The sequence below is a fragment of the Cucumis sativus genome, unplaced genomic scaffold (assembly GCF_000004075.3).
Source record: "Cucumis sativus cultivar 9930 unplaced genomic scaffold, Cucumber_9930_V3 scaffold71, whole genome shotgun sequence".
NCBI lineage: Eukaryota > Viridiplantae > Streptophyta > Magnoliopsida > Cucurbitales > Cucurbitaceae > Cucumis > Cucumis sativus.
Genome location: NW_022279563.1, coordinates 71,909 through 95,277, shown reverse-complemented (window position 1 = coordinate 95,277; position 23,369 = coordinate 71,909). Strand labels below are relative to the sequence as shown.

General features: G+C 35.9%; 1 protein-coding gene across 2 annotated transcripts; it reads left to right on the top strand.

The window, feature by feature from the left end:
• The first annotated feature begins 10,695 nt into the window (after window positions 1-10,695).
• LOC116406184 lies at window positions 10,696-19,919 on the top strand. Of its 2 annotated transcripts, XR_004219192.1 has the most exons (4): window positions 15,701-15,717; window positions 17,942-18,000; window positions 18,108-18,295; window positions 19,400-19,919. XR_004219192.1 is itself a non-coding variant. In XM_031889868.1 (3 exons), coding segments are annotated over exons 1-3 (579 nt in total). In that variant the 5' UTR covers window positions 10,696-10,747; the 3' UTR covers window positions 18,109-18,481. The 2 variants fall into 2 exon arrangements, 1 of the variants encoding a protein (XP_031745728.1); XM_031889868.1 differs by lacking the exons at window positions 15,701-15,717; window positions 19,400-19,919 and adding an exon at window positions 10,696-11,266 and having other exon boundaries at window positions 18,108-18,481.
• Window positions 19,920-23,369: the final 3,450 nt, after the last annotated feature.

Below are 23,369 nucleotides of genomic sequence, written 5' to 3'. Positions count from 1 at the left end.
TTACCAATACTCTAATGACAAACCCAAACAACTCAACCCCCCAATACCCAATCCTGTGAGAGGAAGCCATAACCTAAAGGACCCGAGACTAAATATCACACCCAAAAGGACATGAAAAAACAAATGATAACGAGACTCTCAATCCCCACCCCACAAGAAACCTATCCAACGAACCTTAACACTACGAGGATGAATAGTATCCCATGCACTAGCAATCAAAAAACCACTATGACGACCAAGAACCCAAACCCACCTATCACCAACATTAGGACACGAACTTACAACTTGAACCCTATCCGATAAATTAATCAAATCCAAAGATACCCTCGACCACCTCCACTCCCCTTTCGAACCAATAAACTTAGAGAGCCTAGCCTCCTATCTACTCGTTACATTATAAAGCGCTCTCTCACCAACTTGTTGAAGGATATGACCACCCTGCAACCACGGATCCAGGCACAGTTTACAATGCCTACCATCCCCAACCTCCATCTGAACATGCTCTTTTAGACTATCTCGTTTACACATGATAGCGCAAAGACACCAAGACCGACCAACACAAGAATCGACCTCGAACAATGACCTTCCTTTATGAATATAAGCCTCCACCCAAGCAACCCGTAGAAAACTCGAACTAGTCAGCAACAACCAAAGATTCTTCATAGTACTCACAACATTCTAAGAAGGCCCATCAAGAATAGCAAGACCACCCTCCTAAAAGGAACACACCTCAGCCCACGCCACCTTAACACCTCCTCTACCTTCCTCCTTACCCCTCCAAAGATAAGACCTCAAGATTTTATCAACCTCATGATGCACACTCACAGGCAACACAAACACGTTAGCCTAGTAAACCTGAAGATTATCAAGCACATATCGAACCAGTTGCAATCTACCTGCAAATGATAAAACTCTAGCAAACCAAGAATGAATCTGACTAGTAATACGTTGAATAAGAGAGCACAATCAGTAGGTCGTAACCTCCCAGAAAGTAAAGGAAGCCCAAGATAACGAACAGGGAGATGCCTGAGGACAAAACCCAAACTGGTAGTCAAACGATAAACATCATCACTATTAACCCCTACAACAAACATAGAAATTTTACTAAGATTAGTAAATAGCCCCGAGAGATCACCAAACTTTCGAATAGTCTCGTTAATAAAACTCAGAGAGGAATCATCAGCAGTACAAAAAATCATAAGATCATTAGCAAAGGTCAGATGAGTTAAGCTAACCTTCTCACAATGCCTGTGAAACTGATAGCTCGGAGGAGGCCGATTGAACATACGAGAGAGGACCTCCATCACCATGATAAAAAGGAAAGGAGATAAAGGATCACCCTACCGCAAACCTTTCCTCCCATTAAAAAACCCTTGAAAGAGCCATTAATCATAATGGAGAACATCGAGGAGGTAACACAAGTTCTAAGGCAAATCACAAACCTCTTGGACTTCTAACACATGAAGGCTTCCTCCAATCTAACAGCCGTCCAAAAGGCCTCAATGGCAAGACCTGCTTGGCGACTCAAAACATCAGACATAGGATTTTGCCCAACCTTTCTCTGAGGTTTATCCATGGACTCTTTAGCAATACGAACCTCCTCACTTAGGCTCTAAATGTGCTTACCAAACTGTCTATGGAGGGTAGGCTTGTGGTTATGTAAATTTCTCACGAAACTCACAATCAGAGAAACTCCTACATGGTGACTCCAAATCGAAGAGACAACATCAATAAACAAAGAATCCTCAACCCAATGGTTGAAGAAACAAAAAGAAACTACCCACTGTCTCTGCTAAAAGTTGGGATATAAATAAAAGGGGAGTGATCAGAAATACCCGAAGGGCATGCGGTAATCCAACACCATTAACCAGAATACGATTAAACCGTTTTATCAAACCAGACCCATGAACCTTTCTAGTCCAGGTGAACCAGTTACCCTGTACTGTAGGTTCAACTAAATAAGCCTCGCAAATAGCCATATCGAACTCCTCCATATCCATAGGAACAGAAGACCTATCAAAAGCCTCAAAATGCATTTTGATAGCGTTAAAGTCACCCATTACAAAACCTGACTATGTCCAACCAGAAGAGATATCACCCATATGAAATGACAACAAACATCTTTCAACATTATTATTAGAGGCAAAAATACATATGTTGGGATTTTATGTCCTAAAACTCGTAGTTTGTTATCATATTCAGTTCAATAAAATCGTTATTGAAAAATTTAAAATTATAATCTTAAATCCAATAAACTAAGTCTTAATGCTATTTTTTAATACATTTGAACTTTATGTCGAGACATAAACGTGGATCAAGTTCGAGTGTATAGCCTAAATAGTCTATAGTGCCTTATTTAGAGAAACTACGGATGTGACCCGCTTTGTAATTAGTACAAACGAGGTGATCCTAAATTGTTCATGTAGAGACATGAAAGTGGGGGCATCCTATGTAAAGTACTTACATAAGACTGATCCATGAAATAGTCACTTTTACGTTATAACACCGTTTACTGTTTAGAACTGACTATTTCGTTTATTGATGACTTAGGTAGCTTAATCTTAATCCTAAGCTAACTATGAACTCCTGTTCACATGAGATTATCCTTACATTTGCATAGGTGAGGGTATCTCATCAACGTTCTCCCAATAAGCCTCTCATTTCAAGGGTAAGATCGGATGAATGGCTGGGAACATAGGATGCAAGACAGAATTCACTTCTACCTGTTTTAGGGTTAGTAGATAGGTTGTTCTCTTAAGCACTGTAAAGTACTTACATAAGACTGAATTCACTTCTACTTGTTTTAGGGTTACATCTGCATAGGTGAGGGTATCTCATCAACGTTCTCCCAATAAGCCTCCTATTTCAAGGGTAAGATCAGATGAATGGCTGGGAACATAGGATGCAAGACAAAATTCATTTCTACCTGTTTTAGGGTTAGTAGATAGGTTGTTCTCTTAAGCACTGAATCCAAGTCTTGAACAAGGGGCCCCACCCTCACATTAGCCCGAGAGGGATTAAGTTTATAGGTTGGACCTTAAACCAATTGTTCAATAGTGGATCAATGAGACTTAAGAAATAAGATGTAGTCTCAAGGATAAAACAGTAATTTCATCCATTCGAGGTTACGAATAACATGTGAAGGATTAACTTATTGATCATGGTTATATTAAATGGACAAGAATATATCTATAGTGAGGGAGTGCAACTGCGAGACTTTAGTGGAATGACCCGTTAGTTTACGAATGTTGATTAACTCGGTCTAAAAGAGTTTAACCAGTTAATCTTGAATCGTTGGAGCTCATGATATATAAGTCCATTAGGTTTCCCTGCTAGTTCATATGGAATAAACTTAGAACATTGTGATGGAATAAGTCGAATTGTTTGAATTGAGAGAAAAGAGAGAAATCGACAAGTATACCGACAAGGTGCACCTTGAGGACATGAAAGTCATGTTAAGAAAGACTGAAAAGAATTAAAACTTAATACCTATACCAACAATGTGAACCTTTTTTTTTCGGTGGCTCGATTATAGGGACTTCAGAGTTAAGCGTGCTTAGCTTGAAGAAATTCTATGTTGGGTGACCTCTTGGAAATTTTCCTAGGATGCATGTGAGTGAGGAAAAGCATGCTGAAAGATTTCGTGTTGGTTTGTGAAGAGGAATTTCATTCTAATAAGTTTTTAAGAATAGTAAGGATGATGCTGCCAGGTCGCAGGGGATGCAGAGAATGCTGGAGATACGAATTCCAAATCCTAAGTTTAAGGTGTTACATTTTGGTTTCAAAAACTTTTGGAATTTTGTGAGAGGTATAGACGTTCATATTCGAATAGATACAAAGGTATAATATTTCCTAAACCCTAATTCTTTTAATTTAGGGTTGCAAGTTAAATAGGTGCAATTAGGGTAATTTTGTATTCCATTTTTCTACTGCGCATGTCTCTTTCTAACATAGACTATGAAGAAACTTTCTCTATCGTTGCCATGCTAAAGTCAATTAGAATAGTCTTATGCATCGCCACGTTTTATGATTATGAAATTTGGCAGATGGATGTCAAGACAACTTTTTTTGAATGACAATCTTGAAGAGAGTATCTATATTACTCAATTAGAGGGTTTATAGATCAAGATCAAGAACAAAAGGTTTGTAAGATTCAAAAATCCATTTATGGATTAAAACAAACATCTAGATCCTGGAATATAAGATTTGATACTATGATCAAATCTTATGGCTTTGATACAAAAGGTTGACGAACCTTATGTTTACAAAAAAGGTCGTCAATTCCATTGTAGTATTCTTAGTCTTGTATGTAGATGATATTCTACTTATTGGAAAAGGACATAGGATTTCATACTAATATCAAGAAATGGCTAGCTATGCAATTTCAAATGAAAGTTCTGGGAAATGCACAATACGTTCTTAAGATCCAAATTGTACAGAACTGCAAGAACAAAACACTAGCCATGTCTCAAGCATCTTATATAGACAAAATGTTGTCTAGATATAAAATGTAGAATTCCAAAAAGGGTATGCTATTATACATCTACGAAATTCATTTGTCAAAGGAACAATGTCCTAAGACACCTCAAGAAATTGAGGATATGAGAAAAATTTCCTATGCTTCCGCTGTTGGAAGTTTGATATATGCAATGTTGTGTACTAGATTTGACATTTGCTACTTAGTAGGGATGGTCAGTAGGTATCAGTCCAATCTTGGACGTGATCATTGGACAACCGTTAAGAATCTTCTAAAATATCTTTGAAGAACAAAACACTACATTCTCGTGTATGGTACAAAAGATTTGATCCTTACTGGATACACTCATTATGATTTTCAAACTGATAAAGATGCTAGAAAGTCTACATCAGGATTAGTATTCACTCTAAATAGAAGAGTAGTAGTTTGGAGAAGCATAAAACAAACTTGTATAGTTGATTCCACAATGGAGGTAGAATACGTAGCAACTTTTGAAGTAACAACAGAAGCATTATGGCTAAGAAAATTCTTGACAGATCTGGAAGTCGTTCCAAATATGCATCTATCAATCACTTTATACTGTCACAAAAGTGGTGCAGTTGCAAATTCAAGAGAACATAAAAGTCGTAAACGGGGAAAACATATCGAACGTAAGTACCATCTTATCAGGAAAATTGTACATCGTGGTGATGTTGTAGTAACCCAGATTTTTTCAGAGAAACTGTGGATGCGTCCGCTTTGTAGTTAGTACAAATGAGGTGATTCTGAATCGTTCCAGTACATTCATGAATGACCCGTTAGTTAACGAATGTTGATTAACTCAGTCTATAAGAATTTAGTCAATTAATCTTGAATCATTGGAGTCCATGATATATAGGTCCATTAGGTTCCCTTGCTAGCTCATATGGAATAAACTTAAAACAGTGTGATGGAATAAGTCGAATTGTTCGAATTGGGAGAAGAGAGAGAAACTGACAAGTATATGTGTTATAGCCATCGAATTTCATATTAGAAATAGATCTTTGAGTTGTTGGGCTTTAGTATTCCATGGACATGCAATTTTGTATGGAAAATCCTTATAAATAGGGTCGTTGACCTCATTTGATGGGCTGGCTATTGAATTTGGGCTTTGTACCAAATTGGATTTCTTTTTCTTATTTACATAGAAAAAAAAATTACCAAGCCCATTTCTTTTTCCATCTATTTCTTTCTCCCGGTACTGAGTCTAGAGGATAGTAGGTGAACCCTATTTTAGAATATATTGAAGGATGAAACGTAACTCTTTCACGGAAGTGGGGGCTCTCCACTCCTTAATAGCTCACAACTTATGTTCGTCCATTCAAATCTTTCTACATTCGATGATGTGACCCAGAAAATTTATACGCTATTTAGCAAAAACACTTTTCTCTTTCTTGAAATATAACTGATTATGTTGGATTTTGTCAAAAGCCAAACTCTTCGACACGCTCTTCCATTTGTGCGATAGAACTTGAAGAGCTACTTCCACGTTCAAAACTACCTACTTTGGTGGTTTTATGTTCTAACGAATCAACCCTCAGCGCCAATTCATTTATGGGTAGTTTGTCTATTTAGGCATTCAATGCGTCTATTTCTCTGACTTTTTCTTTAAACATCTCAAGCCGGGTCTGGAGAAATCTTACTTCTTTTGGCAATTCTTTCATATCCAAGAATTCCTCTTCAATCTCAGTCAGTCGCTTAGATTGCAACTTTGATAGTTGTTTCATTGTCGACATAATTGCATCTCGCTTAGCCAAGGAGCTAACAAAGCTTTAATACCACTTGTCACAAAATGCAACTTTTCAAATACGGACGGGCGATTGTGCAACACTTGTTCTAAATTGATGAACAAGGCAACCTTGTGAAATTTGAAAGTTGCGGACAAACTTGTGGTACGATGTAGCCTCGCTTCATCTTTTGAGAGAAATTGGTTTTATAAAACGTGAGAGATAAAGAAAAACATTGATAACATCTTTAAAGAAAAAATTGAATATTGTCAATTGCAAAGAAAGCTTAGATTTGCAAAAATCACAATAGGCCTTAGTTGGGGATTCAACTACCATGCCTCCCCTACAATACATCTTAAACTTTTTTAGCTTTGAAAATTGCGAAACGACGCACCTTAGGTTGGTGACAACAAAAGGAAAGCAGTTGACTAAACTAAGTATAAAGCATAAAGATAAAGTGGTTTGAGGATATTCGAGCATGTGGCCATAGGCAAATAATGCCTTGGACAAGCCCACTTGTGACACTCTGTGTGCCACAATCGAAATCTTTCAAACATGGAACGGACAATTGAAGAACACTTGTTTTGCTCAGTCAATAAGTCAGTCATGTAAAATTCGAAAATCATGAACAAACTCACGATATGATATAACCTCCCTTCCCGTTCTTGAAAAAATTGTTTTATAAAATGTGAGAGAGAATATCATTAAAAACATCATTAAAGAAAGCGTTGAAGACTTTCAATTGCAAATAAAAATTTGATTATAAAGAATACGATAAGACATGGTTGGGGATTCAACTATTGGGTCTCTCCTATAGTACAGTTTAGACTTTTGAGCTTTGACAGGTTTAAGATTATAGTATCAATAACGACTTTATTGAATAGATTATGATTAAAACGAGTTTTAGGACATAAATTACAACATCTAGTTCTTACAACTTTTGATTATAGAGTGTCAACTCTTGTCAACAACTCTTAAATGGGTAATCCATCGAGATGATCGATCATTGCAGCAATAGTGTTAGTGATATATATTAAACCACCAACTGTACCTCTGTAATTATCATAAAAATAATAAAACTACAAACACAATGCTTTTCTTTCGATTCTTGCGTTTTCACGTAAGCTTTGGTTTCGTATATATTGCTTTCAATATGGTATTAGAGCTCATTAAGCCTAAACGGATATTTGGTTCAAGATAGGTGAAACCAAAGAGGCACCATCTTGAAGGGGCATGTTCCCACAATTGAAAAACCAAGGAAACTTAGACTCCTTATAAAATAGATGAGCTACTCCTCTCATTGCCAATTGGTATTGTGATGAAACCTCATACTTTGGTAATATATAATTAAATTTACCTTCAATCACTAGCTTAAGCTTTTGGGTGAATTTGGGGTTTAATATGGTATTAGAGCAGGTGGTCCAAAAGGTCCTATGTTCAAGTCCCTGTATTGGTGTTTCCTTCCCAATTAAAATTGATTTTCACTTGTTGGACCTTTTAGATATTTCGAACCCATAAGTGGGGGATTGTTAGTGATATATAATTAAATTTACTTTTAATCACTAGCTTAAGATTTTGGGTGGTGGTTTAATTAATAGCATCAGCTTTCTAAAAAATTCTTCAAGGCGGGTTTCCAAGAAGCGAATTGAGTTAGGAACTTTCATTAGGTAGAGCATTTGATCTTCAACCTTTACCAGTCGGTCCACATGGGCCTTGCCCGACTATTTTGTTATGGACATGTTTACATTTTAACCGTTAATAAGCCAACTTAGGCTATCACACCCACCACGAGCACCTACTTGCGTGGCTCGAGATATGGCGTGAAGCCAATCGATAGCACCCACGTCAAGAACGACACCATCTGACCCTTAGCCTGAACCTTTAAACTCTAAATAACAGCGGAAACATAACACATAAATTTTACTAAAACCAATTGGGCTAAACCTTTTTCATTTAACAACCTTAGACAAGTTTTACATAGACAAAACGTAATCTTATTTATCTAGAACAAAACCTTATAAAACCTTCCCAAAAGCCTAAGTCTGATAGCACAAAAGACTAATTTATCATTAGTGCAAAATAACAGGGCACATACGATAACAAAATGAAATCCTTTAGTAGACAGGTAGCAGCAAGTTAGGCTTAGAGGACACGATCTCTACCTAGAAAGTGGGAAAACATTTTGAATATTATGCATTTTGAAGAGTAAACAATATGCTTGAATAAATACCTTTAAACAATAACACGCTTGAAAGACTTTTTATAACATAACTTAAACATTTTATCATAAATCCGTCATAAATCATGACTTAAGAACATGCTTGAAATCACTTTAAATAAAACATTTTCCACTCACAGATACAAGCTCAAATCCTTGGTTTATAAATTTGTACGATCTTCTCATGTCCTGAAATAATGGTAAAATAGTACAATTAATTATCTTTTGCCAAGAAAATATCAAAAGTATACTTAAAAAACTCAAAAAATTACCAAAAATAGCTCAACACGCAATATGACATTGCCTGGCACGAATGGGTGGGCGGCAGGGCCTTGGTTGGGCGCTGGCTACTGTGTGTGAATCTCACAAGAGGCTTTTCACACGCGTTGGGCATGCCTGCGTGCTAACCTCACACACAAGCACATTGTGAACCTCACTTGGTTGCGTGCTTGGCATTTTGTGTAGCCCTCCTCGTGTGCATTCTTGGCTAGTGCATTTCTTGTGTCACAATCGCGAGCTTTCAAACACGAGAGGAGCGATTATGTTGCACTTGTTTTACGTAGACAACAAGTTAGCTGATCAAAATCCAAAAACCACGGACAAACACATGATACGATGTAGCCTCTCTTCACGTTCTTGAGAAAATGTTTTATAAAACGTGAGGAGAAAGAAATTCAATGAAAATATCGTTAAAGCAAGCATTGAAGACTGTCAATTGCAAAGAAAAACTTTGATTGCGAAGAGTGCAACAAGGCTTGGGCAGGGACTCAACTACTATGTCCCATCTATAGTACATTTTAGACTTTTTTAGTTCTGGTAGGCTTGCATAAGAAAAAGCCAAGTCACACCCAAGGTTTATGAAATAAAAAGGAAAGCAAAAAGTAAAACTAAATACAAAACATTAAAACAATGTAAATTGGGGGTGTTTGGGCATGCGGCCATAAGCAAACAGCGCCCTGGACAAGCATGCTTGTTACATTCTCCCCCACTTAAACAATTGACGTCCCTGTCGACTGGCGAAGCTAGAATTCCTCGATCTTCTTCTTTCACGCTTCAAGGTCTTCAGCACATTCCTAACGTGTTTCTTCCACATGGAGGTTCTTTCACTTCAGTAGGAATTCATGTATCCTCTTCATGGGTATACCCTTCCTCACTCTCTTAGGAAGGATTTCTTCCATTTCTTTATCGTCTTTCTGCTTTAGGTCACTAGATGACCATACACCATTGTTGCACTACTGTCATCTGGATATTGATGGTAAGGTTTCAAGTTGCTCACATGAGCTACTAGATGATTTTTTATCCATGCAGGCAACGATACCCCATAGGATGCATTTCCAATTTTCTTCAGAACTTCAACAGGCCCTTCGTATTTTCTAGTGAGATGCTGATGTTGATGTCCTCTAAATCAAATTTTCTTTGCTTTAAACTCTATGAAGAGTTGGTCTTCAGCTCAAAACTTGAGAGGATGATGCTTCTTATCATACGCTTCGAGACTTTCTCTTAGTATGCTCGAGTGATGTTCGTAGTCTTCTCCCACTTTTTCGTAAAGTTATGAGCTTGAGGATTTTTTCCTGCATAAGGATGATCAACAATATGAGGCAGTATAGGTTGTCTTCCACTCAAGATTTCGAAAGGACTCGTTCTTGTGGATAGACTAGTTTGTGCATTAAAACAAAATTGAGCCACATCCATCAACTAGGCCCAATTCTTTTGTCCAAAATCAACAAAATGTCGTAGATATTCCTTAAGCATACAATTGAATCCTTCAGTTTGGCCATTCGTCTGAGGATGGCAGCTTAAGGATATATTTAGGCGTGTCCCCAAGAAGGCGAATAGTTCGGTCCGGAGAGTACCAATGAATCTACCATCCCTGTCACTCACAATGCTTGATGGAACTCCCCATCACTTCAAGACATTCTTAAAGAACAAGTGTGCTATCAGCTCGACAGAACATAGTTTTGTAATGGGGATGAAGGTGGCGTACTTCGAGAACCAATTGATTATAACCTTTGGGATGTGTAATAAAATCCATGGATTTCGCACATTCAGGGAATTTCAATGTGTTCGACTGACTTTCCAAAGTTACTTTCTCTACTAAAGCCTGAAGCCCCGTATGCTGCAAGAATCAGTGTTGCCAATCGAGGTTGCAACGTTTCAAATTCAACTGATCAGCATACCATTCAAAATTTGAATTTTCAACATGACGAGTTTGTAACTTTAGTGCCCCTTGGAGAAGAAAATGAAATTCAGGGTATATGTAATTCAGGTTTTGTTCCACAAGATAGTACAATTTAAATTATTCTCCATATGTTGCTTAATTATCTCATAACGGTTTATTTAAACCAGGATGCAGTGCATGATAGCAACGGTCCGGTTTCTTTTGCAGAAATAGAGAACAACACGACAGCTAGTATTGTAGAATTATCCAATACTCTTGGTAATTTGGATGAGACACATTGTTCTTGCTCTAAACATAGCGCAAAGAGAGTTTGGGAAGCATCACTTTCTTCCTTGAAGTCAAAGAAAGTAAAAGGAGTCAATCTGGACCATTTTCATTCTCACTCTAACAAAAATCTTGATCCTGAAAGTGATGTATACGATACCTGCTCTCAAGGATGCTCTTTAGCCAATTCAAAGCATGAGATTTTATCAAGTATTTATCCTAAAAATCCAACCAATCAGTGTACACAAAATTTCTGTCAAGAATTTGGAAGTGTAAATGTGGCATCAGAGGACCTCAATTCTGAAGAGAACACATTAGGAAAACCATTTAAAATTATGCTGATGAACATTGCAGACGAAACTAAGAAAACTCAGCTCATGAAGGTACGGTACCAATTTATAGTCTTCTAAAATATTCATCATTCATGTTTCTTTTATGAGATTTTCTATTGATAGTATTGAAGTTTTATATCCTTGGCTTAGTATTCTTTAAAGGGGTGTTTGGCACAAGGAGTGGTCCAAGAAGTTGTGAAATCTAGAAAGTTTTGAACTCTTAGGGCCTAGGACATACGAAGTCAATAAGGCATAAAATTGAAATTTTCTTGTCGGGAGTCCACAAACACTTTTGGCCAAACAAAGAGCGGAAAACTCCACACTTCCCTAATCCTACTCTTCCAGCTCCTTGGCTCATACAGCCTCTACGATCTCTACATACTGATAGGCCCATGGTAGTGAAGGTGTACACCCGTAGGCACAAGAAAGGATTCAGGAGAGGAGGATGGGAAGCTGTTTTGTTGGTCTGAATGCTGCTAGTTAAGGGGGCCATGAGTCTTTTATGCTTTCATATAAATACTATTATGATTGTTTGGGGAGGGTATGTTTTGGCATAGCTTGTATCAGGTTTCTTAGAATAATTGGGAGAGCTAGAGAAGCTTCTGATTCCTTCCCTCCATTATTGATAAATAAAATTGAGGTTAAGGCTTATCATATACATACCCAGTCATTGAACTTCTCCATATTCCTTAAGAGGCATATCTTGCTTGGCTTATTTGGCTGGCTCTACTCATGTAGGATTTCGAAAGGCGAATCTGACATCCTGCCAAAAATGATTAATCAGTTTCTTTAACATGAAGTTTAGGGATTCAATCTTTATATTATTTTTAAGAGTTATTCAATATCCCTACCTAGAATAGACAAATGAAGCTTGAAACTACCTATAATATTAATGTTGTTGTTTAATTATGACATTTTGTTATCGGTCTTTCTAACTTACGAATATCCATCTTCTGATATGTGTTCACATGCATATTTTATGGATGTAGATTTTATAGTATTTCTTTATTTATTTTATATGGCATTAGCTGTATACTTTTTTTATAAAATATTAATATAAATATTAAACCACCGATTCACCAAAAATTTTAAGCTGATGGTTGAAAGAAAATTCAATTATAGCCTTAAGCTTAAGCTACTTTGGTGGACTAGAAAGTATAATCTTAGAAACACTCAATCTGATCAAGTTCTCTGAAGCAAGAATTAAAGTTCGGAAAAATCTTTGCGGATTCTTACCAGCAACTATAGAATTAAAGAGTGAGAACTGAGGAAATTTTTCCCTTAATTTTGGGGATTTTGAACCCTTAGAAGCTCCTGTAATAATCCAATATGATCTATTTCAAAGTGATTTTTCCAATCCTATTGATTTATGTAGAATAAATTCAGTGATTTTAGATGAAGGGCTCCAAAGTGATGGTCTCCCAGATACCTTAATTTTCTCAAACAGAATGGCTTATCCATCTCAAGAAATCCTTTCGAAGCACTTAGGAAGTTGGGTGATGAAGAAGAAAACCTTGTTCGACCGGAAAGAGTTTCAGCCCTTGAATCCTCGCCGAAAAAAATAATTTTCAGAAGGCAAAATTCAAATTTGGGTATAGCTGGCATCTCCATGTACTTAGAAGGGGAAAAGACTTCAACAGAAAAGAGAGAAAAACAGACCTCGAAAGAAGAAAAGGCAGCCAGTCGGCATTTTATTATCTCAAAAAACAGCTCACCTAGCCCTCCCCAACCAAATTTTTTCAAACTTAATGTATTTGCAGACATTTTTAAAGCTGACACACAGATGGTAGGCCCCAAGAATTCTATTAAACAGAATTCCAATGGCTTTTGGTATTCTGACGAATTGGAGGAAGAATCAGAGTCCTCTCCTCCATCAAGGAACTTCACTTGCGGGCCATCTCCTGTTTTCAGTTCTCAACCAAAATTACCAGCCTCTCCCAAGACTAAAATATCCTCTGCAATGAAAGCTATTCCATTTCATGCCATAAATTTTTCTAAGCACCTCAAGACCTATACCAAAGGGAGAACTTTTCGCAACATTTGGATGAGCTTAACTAATTCTGATTTATTAGAGGAAAGTTGTGTGAAGATACAAATTCAAAATTCAGTTGGCAAAAGGTCAGTACTGCCTTCCTCCTTAAGTAATAAATTTTCTCAATCCTCCTCCAAACTTTCTGGTTCATTCTTTAATTTTGTGCAAGATACTTCTTATCTAAAAAAAGTTGAGAACCTAGAAGATGAATTCAAGGAAGTTGAATCAGTCACCAGTGTAAGTAGTGCAGAATTTGAAACAGTTGAGGAAGAAATAATTCAATCAGAGACAGAGAAACAAGAGGACAGTGACTCTCGGTCCAGATTTTATTAAATTGTTTTCCTCCCCATAAAAAGAAATTTTGTGCAGGTCAGCAAGTATCCTTCCCCCTCAAGAGTTGGTTCCTTTCTTGGCAGCATGTGAAATTGAATTGATATAAGGGCAGAGGTAGCAAAGATGGAGATTATATCATGGAACACTAGAGGATTCATGGGCCATTCGAAACAATTGGCTATTAAAAATCTTTTGAAGAAAGCTAATCCAGATAGAGCATTGATTCCGGAGACCAAAAGAGAAGAGATTGCCAGTTGTATTATAAAGGCACTATGGATAAATATAAGTTGTCGATTATTGAAGTTCGGTCAAGAGAAGGAAGGTCATTACAGTGTGGCTTATAAGTTGTTTCAACATTAATTTATAAGTTGTTTGGAAAGGTTCTCGCAGAAAGATTAAAGAAAGTCAGGCCAGGTATTACTTTGTAAGACCTCCTATTATCTATACCTATAAAAGGAAGGGTAGAAAGGGAAATTCCTTAGCAACCAATTATGAGAGAATAATGGGAGAGGATCGTGTAGGTGGGGCCCGCCAGGAGGGAAGAGAGAGAGAGGTATAAATATGTAATGTTGGGGTAGGGGAGGCTAGGTCTTTTTTTGTTATTTCAAGGAGAGTAAAGGTTGTTGTAGCCTGAGGGTATCCAGCCCCGTATAAAGGAGTTGGGTAAGTTTTCTATGTTGTTCTTCCTTTATTTTTCATATCTACTACTGTTGAATGTGTTTTGGCTTTTACATAAATAAAGAATTACAGAGTGCTGCCTCTGTTTAGCCATTTGGTTAGGATATTTTGTGTTTTATTGTTAGAATCTAACATACTTCTCCATTACAATGTGGCTTTCTGGAAGAGTGCCAAATCTTGGATCCTATTTTAATAGCAAAAGAAACTGTGGAGGTCTATAGTATCCGAAAAAAGAAAAGATGGATCATTAAATTAGACCTTGAAAAGGCCTTTAACAGAGTGGATTGGAAATTTTAGAAAATGTAATGCAAAAGAAGATCTTCGACGTAGGATATTGTGTTATATTGGCCAGCCTTTACAGCATCCCCACTTTGAAGTCTTTGATGATCAGGACTTTCGGATCAGCCCTCTGCTTCAAACAGTTTTTGCTCAACCAATCAAGGCTTATTCTTCTTTGTTCTCAGCATGCTGCCTTTGATTATGATTTTGCTTTGGAAAGATTCTTTTTATCATTTTGTTTGTCTCTGTTTTTGTGGCTTTTTGTTTTGATCTTGTGTTGTCGCTTTTTGGATGTTTTGAGGGCACTAAGGGGGTGTCAACCTAGTTTGAGATGCCCGGATGCGCCTGTTGATCTTCCCTCTCCCTTTTTGCTCTTTGTATAATCCTCATGTACATTGAGCTTTGTCTCTTTCTTTATATTAATAATAGTGAGACTCGTATCCTTTTTTAAAAAAAGAAAGAAAATTCAATTATATATCACCAACACTCTCCTCACTTGTGGGCTTGAAATATTTGAAAGGCCCAACAACTGGAAATGGATTTTAATTGGGGAGGAAACGACAATGCGAGGCTTGAACACAAGACCTTCTTGGACCACCTGCTCGGATACCATATTGAAAGGGAGACAAACAAACACAACTTTACGTGGAAACCTGTGTACCAGGAGAAAAACCACTATATTTTTTTCTTATTATTTTCTGATGAAAAATACAATAGGTACAAGGGAGAATAAATAGAATATACAGAGGAATAAAAAAGGAAAATATTTAGGAATTAAGAAAAATATTCCCATAAACTTTTCATAAATATTCTAAGATTCTAACAATTAAAAGTTCTATTTATTCCAAATTGTGACTGCTCTAATGTGCAGTTGTTTTCTAATTCAGATGATTGAGGAGCTTGGTGGTTCTCTCACTGCTGATGGGAGTACAAGCACTCATGTCATTACAGGAAAAGTGCGAAAAACTCTAAATTTTTGTATTGCTCTCTTTTTAGGGTTAGTCTTGCACCTTAGACGAACACTCTTCTATGTGTCCTTTTGGCCTTTGAATACCGATAATTATCTCATTTGCACAAAAGTTAGCGATTCCATGCACACAAGGCCTTTGCCGTTATTCTTCCATTGCCTCGTAGTTGTGCTTAGGCTAGAAATTGTTGTGAACCTTCTAGATCTAAAAGGGTATAGTTTCTTATTCTACTGCCTGTTTACTTTTAGTTAAACATCAAAATCAATTCTTATGTTTGAGTTGGATTGTATCATGCTCTTCCTTTTCAGTTGTTTCTATCGTGATGGTGGGTAGTGGTTGTTAAGACAACCATTAGGCTAATTTGGGTTTCAGGCTTACTTTTCTCATTTTACGTGTAAAATGGCTCAAGCTCACTAATGAAAGATATTTGTTGGCTAGCTAGTGTTTTTATCCTCGATTTCCTTCTTCCCCTAATACATTATGTTATGGAATTTGTTAGATACCTAGATTTAGTATAGGGTTGGGGTATAAGGGTAATTAGATATTTAGAAAGTTACTAGTAGTTATTGTGTAAGTGTGGTTACTAGTAGTTATTATGTAAGTGTGGTAACTAGGGTGGTTACATGTTATTATAAATGGAGGGAGGGTAAGTTGGGAGAATTCTGGGAGTGATATAAGGCTTGGGTGAGAGTACTCAAGAGGGAGGGTTCCAAGTGCTTTATACTTGGTTTTATCTTGTATTTTCTTATAGTTACATTATAATAAATTCAGATCTTGTTCTTGTTAGGAAGTATATGTCTCCAATATTATTTAAATACAGTAGAAGAATTAAAAAGGGTAATATTGACCCACACGAGAATATAGGAGAGATTATAAGGAGAGAATATCGGAGGAGATCTTTCCCATTAGTTTGTTAGTAAAGCAAAATAAAAGGGAGGAAAGAGGAGGGAGAAAGGGACAAAATATTCCAAAGAAGTAGAGGCTGCCGTCTTTCGTGCTCGGGAGAAGTAGAGGGTCCAAGTCAAGTTCTTTTTATTCGACAATCTCCGGAAGAATGGAAGGATCGTCGAGCAAAGGACCAATGATTGAGAGTATCATCGAAGGTGGAGGTAAGACATTGAAGGAAATCAAAGGTAGAAGGTAAAACAAACAAGTTTGAAAGGGGATAAAAACTCGAACGATCATAGCAAATTCAAGAAGGTTGAAATGCCTGTGTTCAGTGGCACTGATCTGGATTGTGTTTATTTAGAACGGATTGGAATCTTCAGGTCCATAAATCGATGGACTCTAAGAAGTTGCTGAATCCATAGAAGAATCGAGGAAAACGCGATTGCAACGGTTATACAATGAAGGTGAAGAGGATGGCAAAGAGTGACCAAGAAGAAACTATAGAGGAAGGTCGATAAGGATTACTTGTGAGGCTCGAAATGAAGACTCGAGTGAAGAAAAATTTGTTGCTCAAAGAAACACAAAATGGCTGGTTGCAATGGAGAAAGAAGAAGCCGACAGTTACCGTCTACAGAGGCTCGAGAAGGTGGTCTGAAATAGGGGTGAATCACGTGACGAGGAAGAAGTTGCTGCACACATGATGGTTCCAATGACGTGGTAGAAATTGGTAGGAAAGAGGATTAGGACAAAAGGAACAATCTTGGGTTTTACTATTTCATGTTTGTAAGCACACCTTGAGGACAAGGTGTTTTGAAGGATCGGGTAATGTTAGATACCTAGATTAGTATAAGGTTAGGGGTATAAGGGTAATTAGATATTTAGAAAGTTACTAGTAATTATTATGTAAGTGTGGTTACATCTTATTATAAATGGAGGGAGGGTAAGTGAGGGGAGAATTCTGGGGAGTGATTTAGGGCTTGGGTGAGAGTACTCAAGAGGGAGGTTCCAAGTGCTTTATACTTGGTTTTATCTTGTATTTTCTTATAGTTCATTATAATAAATTAAGATCTTGTTCTTGTTAGGAAGTATCCTAACAGAATAACTCTAGAAGGTCTCATGTTAGCGAATGATAATCTGCGTTAAGTGTGTATTTGTAGGAGTTCTTCTCCGGGCATCTATGGTTGATATTCTTTACCTTTCAATATATCAAAGCCAAGGATTCTTTTGCATTTCTCTATGCTTTTTCTTTACCGATTTATGCTTTTTTTTAGTTATATTTGAGAATAGTATTTCATTTCTTTCATGTGAAATGTTGAACTTCAGTAGTGTGGAGAGTGGAACGTAATATCTTACCTTTATATTAGTAAACTTGATTTTAAGCAATGTGTTTTTGAAGATTTTATGTTGTAGAATGTTTTTTGTTCTTCAAGCTACTGTTCTTAACTTTATTTTCTCCTGTTAATGTTCTCAATGATTATCGAGCATATGCATTACCATGTGCCTTCAAGCGTGTCAGTGTGCTCTTGCTCATAATTGCAAATTACTCAGAGCTTGGATTGTCTCCTCCAGTTGGTTAAAGGAAAGCTACCGGGAAGGCAGATTTGTTGGTAAGTTCGAATGGCTTGCTAGTATCAAAGCGTAATGTATTTTCTTCCACTTATGTTTTTCATCCTACCTAATTTTTGTGATTGATTAATTCCTTATGGATCTGCAGACGAGTTGCCTTACATACTAAATGATGATGACTACATATCGAAGTATCGAGCCAGCCTAAAAGCTGCAGTTCTCAGGGCAAAAGCATGTTCTTGAGCTTTATTTGAAGGGTATGATGTTTGCATATCAGCTCACGCTCAACCACCACCTAAAACTCTATCCCTGATAGTCAAGTCAGCCGGTGGAAATGTAATTTCTCTGTTATTGTACAAATCTCGAGTACTAGGTTTGGTTCTCTATATTACATATACAACCACTATAATATGGCTATCCTCCCATCTAATGAAGACGTGAAGTTCTCAACAAACAAGCACGTATACGAATTCTAGACATGGGTCAATAAATCATAGACATGGTGACGTGTCATTTTTTTCTTAAAAATATAGGATAGTGCTAGAACACAGTTTTAATATATATAATTTAAAAAGTATGTATCATATTTATATAGAAATTCAAAGTCAATAAGTTTATGTATTTATATGCTTAAAAATAAGCTTGTCCTTCACTCAAAACTTATTCAAAGCCAAGAGTTTAATATGTGTGTGTGACCAATCTTGACCTTTATTGCATTGGAATACTTGTTGTCTAACACATCTACTGTACTAACTAGTGTTCAACATGTGTTCTCCGAGTGTTCCATACATATTGTTTATTGATACACTAGCCAAACTTGTGTGTATGTGCTTCTTAAGTCTTTAATATTTATGTTTGTTTTGATCCTAGGAATTGAGCATGTAATGTAAAAAGTCTATGCACAAGGGGTCATATGGCCATCTCCGTGTTTCTTTAATTATCAAATTTGTTCAAGTTTTTAATTGTCTCTAGATCAAAATCTGGAGTTATTTTTTGTGATTTGGTGTACAAATACATACATCCATGTTTCTAATTATGATTAGATTGTTTTCTGCTCGCAACATTTTATTGTTTAGCTTGTCTTTGATCTTGAACTTACTATTATGTTGATTTAAATTCCATTTTAGCCTTAGAACTTTCAAAACATCCATTTTAGTCATCGAGCTTCCAAAACGTAGCCAACTAACGGTTTTAGTATTTTGTAAATTATTTTATCAATTAATATTCATTTATCCAATACTCATCGGTCATTTCTGCTATATGTGATTGGAATATATCTCATAGGAAGCATTTTGAAAGTTGGGAAAAGATGGAAAATTTTAGGGACTAGAACAAGAATTTGTTTAATATTTTTTGATAGGGTGAATTCTTGCAATTTCCTTGTCGTATATACATAATTTTTTCTCTCATTTGGCAAATTCATTATGCTTGAAAATTTAGGTGATTCATGAGCTAGATAAAGTAAACAACGTATGGAAGATGATCTTTGTGGCTTGTGAGGAAGACGTGGAGGAAGCCTTGGTGGCCGTAGAAAAAGGGATATGGACTTTCAACGTTGAATGGTTAATGGCATGTATAATGAGACAAGAAGTAGACTTGGAGGCCCCTTAATTTGCTGAGTCCCTATGAGAAACAAGGTCACCCTAACTTTCAGTTTTGAACAAGCAGCAGCCAGCCATTTCGTCCTTGTGTAAATCCACTTTTTCTCAACTCACTCTAATTTGGTACATAAACAAACTCTGATCGCTCCATCTCTATATTCATCAGTACATAAAAGACGATAAGTTTATTCATGGAGAAAGTTGGATGTAAGTATGTTTTAGGAATGGTCCTTCATTTAGTAACTTTGGGAATTGTAAAAATGAGGTAATGAAGTTCTATCAAGTTGAATGTTCTTGTTTATGTTAGATGAGACTGATTCTTGGATACCAGAATTAACTTGAAGTACGTGTTTGAGTTCCATTGGAGTGATTAGAGAAAAGATGTTCCTTTAAAAAGGGTAATTTTTTTATGTAGACTTTCTTTTTATTAAAATTGCTTAAAATACAATTTGAGAGTATTTCAATAGCTTTCAAAGAGTTGTCAAACACTTGTAGTTTTTCTAAAATAACATATTTTCAAAATTAATTACTGTAATAGTTAAACAAAAGATTCTTTCCCTTCGAAATTTTAAAGTTTGTCTAGTTACCTCTTAAACCTTTCAATTGTTTAATAGGACTTTCAATTTTATGTTTTAAGTGTCTATAAATTTTGATTTTTTTTTATTTGTTAGATATAAATCTGAAGAAATGAATAAAGTAGATTTGTAAGTTTAAAATAGTTTAAAAGTTGAGAAATTAAATTTGTAGTTTAAAAAGTTGGAGTAAATAGTTTGTGTTAAGTCGGGTTGTGATATTTTATTTATTTATTTTAATAATAGAAGAGAGGGAGACGAAAACTGCAGACTGAAGGGAGAAGAAGCGGTGGCTGACTTTGTATATTTCTCCTTTCTTTTCAATTTGAGAAAATTTCTTTGCAATTCACTTTGAAAAGGAAATGAATATTTCTCCCTCAGACTTATCTCTCTCTTCTTTTCAATTTATTTTCAATTTTTCTGTGTGCTTCTCACAGTGTATGCATAATCTCTCTTTCATTTTGATATTCATCTCCATTTCAAATATCTCCCACACAAAGAACAAAGAAATGAGTAAAGTAACTGAGAGAGCATTTTGTTTTTCCCTTCATATGGTTGGTTACTTTTTGTCAATTAAATGAAAAGTGAAGAATAAGATAAGATTTTCTTTACCCATTTGCCATCATCATCAAAGCTATTTACCTCATTGTTGGATTACACTCATTTGAGAAAATAGCAAAATTTTATTAGAAGAATAGCAAACACGAGCATTTCATGTGTTTTGAATTTTCATTAACCCTAAAATCTCCTTGTCTGCTTTTTAGTTAAACTGTAACTAATTTTGAAATATGCAAAATTTTAGCATAAATATTGACTTTCTCCTACATTATCTTAACACACTTTTTTTCCTCCAAATATTGGATTTATATCAAATCTTTATTTTCAAATTTTACTTTATCCAAATTTTCATTTTTCAAAATTTCATCGTTATTCAACTTTTATTTTTGTATTTCATATATATATATATTTATAATATTTAATCTTATTTTTTCTCTTTTCCTATTCATCTTCTTCCTTTCTCTTCCTCTTCAACCTACGGCCACACCACCGTCTCTTTTCTTCCTTCTCTTTTCATTCTCCAATCAACTTCACCACCGTCTTCCACCTACATCGAACGTCAAGCAAATTTTGTCCTATCGTCGCATCACCGTTAGCCCGAGTCACTCCGGTTCCGTCACGCCATGTATGTTTAGATTTGAATTGTTTGGTTATTTGTTGCACCGATCCGTCTCCGTTAGAATTTGATTCTCCACAATTTGGGTAAGTTATGGAATTTACATATAGAGTGAATTGAATGGATTAAATTGTTTGTGGAAGTGATTGATTTCTCTTCAATTATGTTTAGGTCGGTTCGTTGCACTTTAGTTTGAAAAAGAAGCTTAAGTAAGGTTATAAGCTAAGGGATTCTCTACTACTGGACTCACCTATAGTTTTGAATTGTGCTGTCTGTATAGTTACCTCCGATTGAGTAAAGATGTCGAAACGATATATATACGTATGAATGTAGACTTGATGTTGAATGCATATTGTGATTGTCTGGGAATATATATATATAAATATGTATGGATGTAGACAGGACGACAATTGTAGATTGTGTTTGTATGGAATGTGGATGTGAACTTGTGATTGTCGTTTAGATTGGGTGTATGTTATACTAAAGTATGGTTGTGTACTGGTGAATTGAGGGGTGTTATGACTATATAGTTTGATTGACTGATGTATTGATATGTTACTGGCGACATTGGGCTAAAGTGAGATAAGTTGACTATTAGGGTGTTAAGTGAAAGGATTATATGTTGAAGTAGTTGGACTGTACTATGAATGAGTTTAAGATGTTTAGAATGGATTGAGGGGAAAATTGTTAGATTTCTATTGGGTAGTTACCTTGCAGGTGTCCTACAGGATCACCACCTGATATGTGCATCCTTCGATAGCACTAGACTGATATGTGCATCCTTCGGGAGCATTAGACTGATATGTGTTTCTGCGGAACACTAGACTGATTTATGCGTCCTTTGAGGCGTTAGACTGATTATGTGTATCCTACGGGATCACAAGACTGTGACTGTGCAGGGTACCCCAATAGAAAGTTAACAGTTTCTTTTTCCCCTAACGGGACCAATAGCGGGTCTCTTATTGGGTATGTTTATACTCATCCTTTCATGTTTAACTATTTCAGGCAAAGGTAACAAAGGAGGTAGACTGACGAGGGACAAGAAGGAGACGTGATTGCCATAAGGGAATGTCCTTCAAATGCTTCCGCTTTATGTTTCTTGTTTTTCCTTTGTACATGAGGTTGTTTAAAAGTTTTGTGATGGAACTGAGTTTACGAACTGTTGTTTTGTAAATAGTACTTTTAAAGTTTTGGATATTTGAAATAGGGCCCGAACTTAAGTTTGTTTTCTTTGATCGTATGATTTCAAGTGAATTTTATTATATTTTGTGTCAATCAAGGTCTCTTTGTCAAAATTAATGACTTCAACTTAGTTAGAAAAGTTGGGTCGTTACAACAAATTTTAAGTATTAATGTAAGAATTATGTACTTCATTATAAAGATCGATAGTTTAAAGTTTTTGACGATAATTTACATGGAATTACATGATCAGTTACCACTATCAATAGAATCACTTACAAATATTAACACAATCGTGTACCGATAACAAGACGATTGTTTACACTATTCAATACGATCACCAATATCATATGATCGTGTACCCATGTCAACATGATAATTTTTTTTAATCAATATTATCATTTACCGTTGTTAAATGGTCGTTTATCACGGTTAATAGGATCGTTTAATGTATATTATTTCATTGCACGATGGTTTACTTATTTTTGCATTGTGTTTAGTATTATCATTTTGTACATTTTATTCTTTTATTCAGTAATAAATGTATATCTATGTCTATCTATTTCTTTCTATCACAATTAAATACTTAATTTTTACAGATTATAATGTCTTTTCCTATTGTTGTTTTTTATGGAGGTCAATGGAATGGATGTAATATTTATGAGAATTACTTAGTTGCTGAAATTTTGGTAGATGTTCGAGTCAGCTTTAATTCTCTAGTTGATTTAATATGTGAACAGATTCAATTGGATGGATAAGTAGAATTATCTGTTTTACTTGATTTTGGTAAAAGCAAGGTCCAACTGTGGTGCAGTAAAGAAAGACAATGATGTGGCTTGGTATTTATCTTTTGCTAAAGATGCAACTAACATACATCCATTAGT

Excerpts from the sequence above, each read along its gene's own strand:
- LOC116406184 (XM_031889868.1), top strand. The coding sequence starts at position 10,748 with ATGTTGCTTAATTATCTCATAACGGTTTATTTAAACCAGGATGCAGTG. Across the intron at positions 11,267-17,941 it reads AGAAAACTCAGCTCATGAAG|AGCTTGGATTGTCTCCTCCA; the intron begins GTACGGTACCAA and ends CAAATTACTCAG.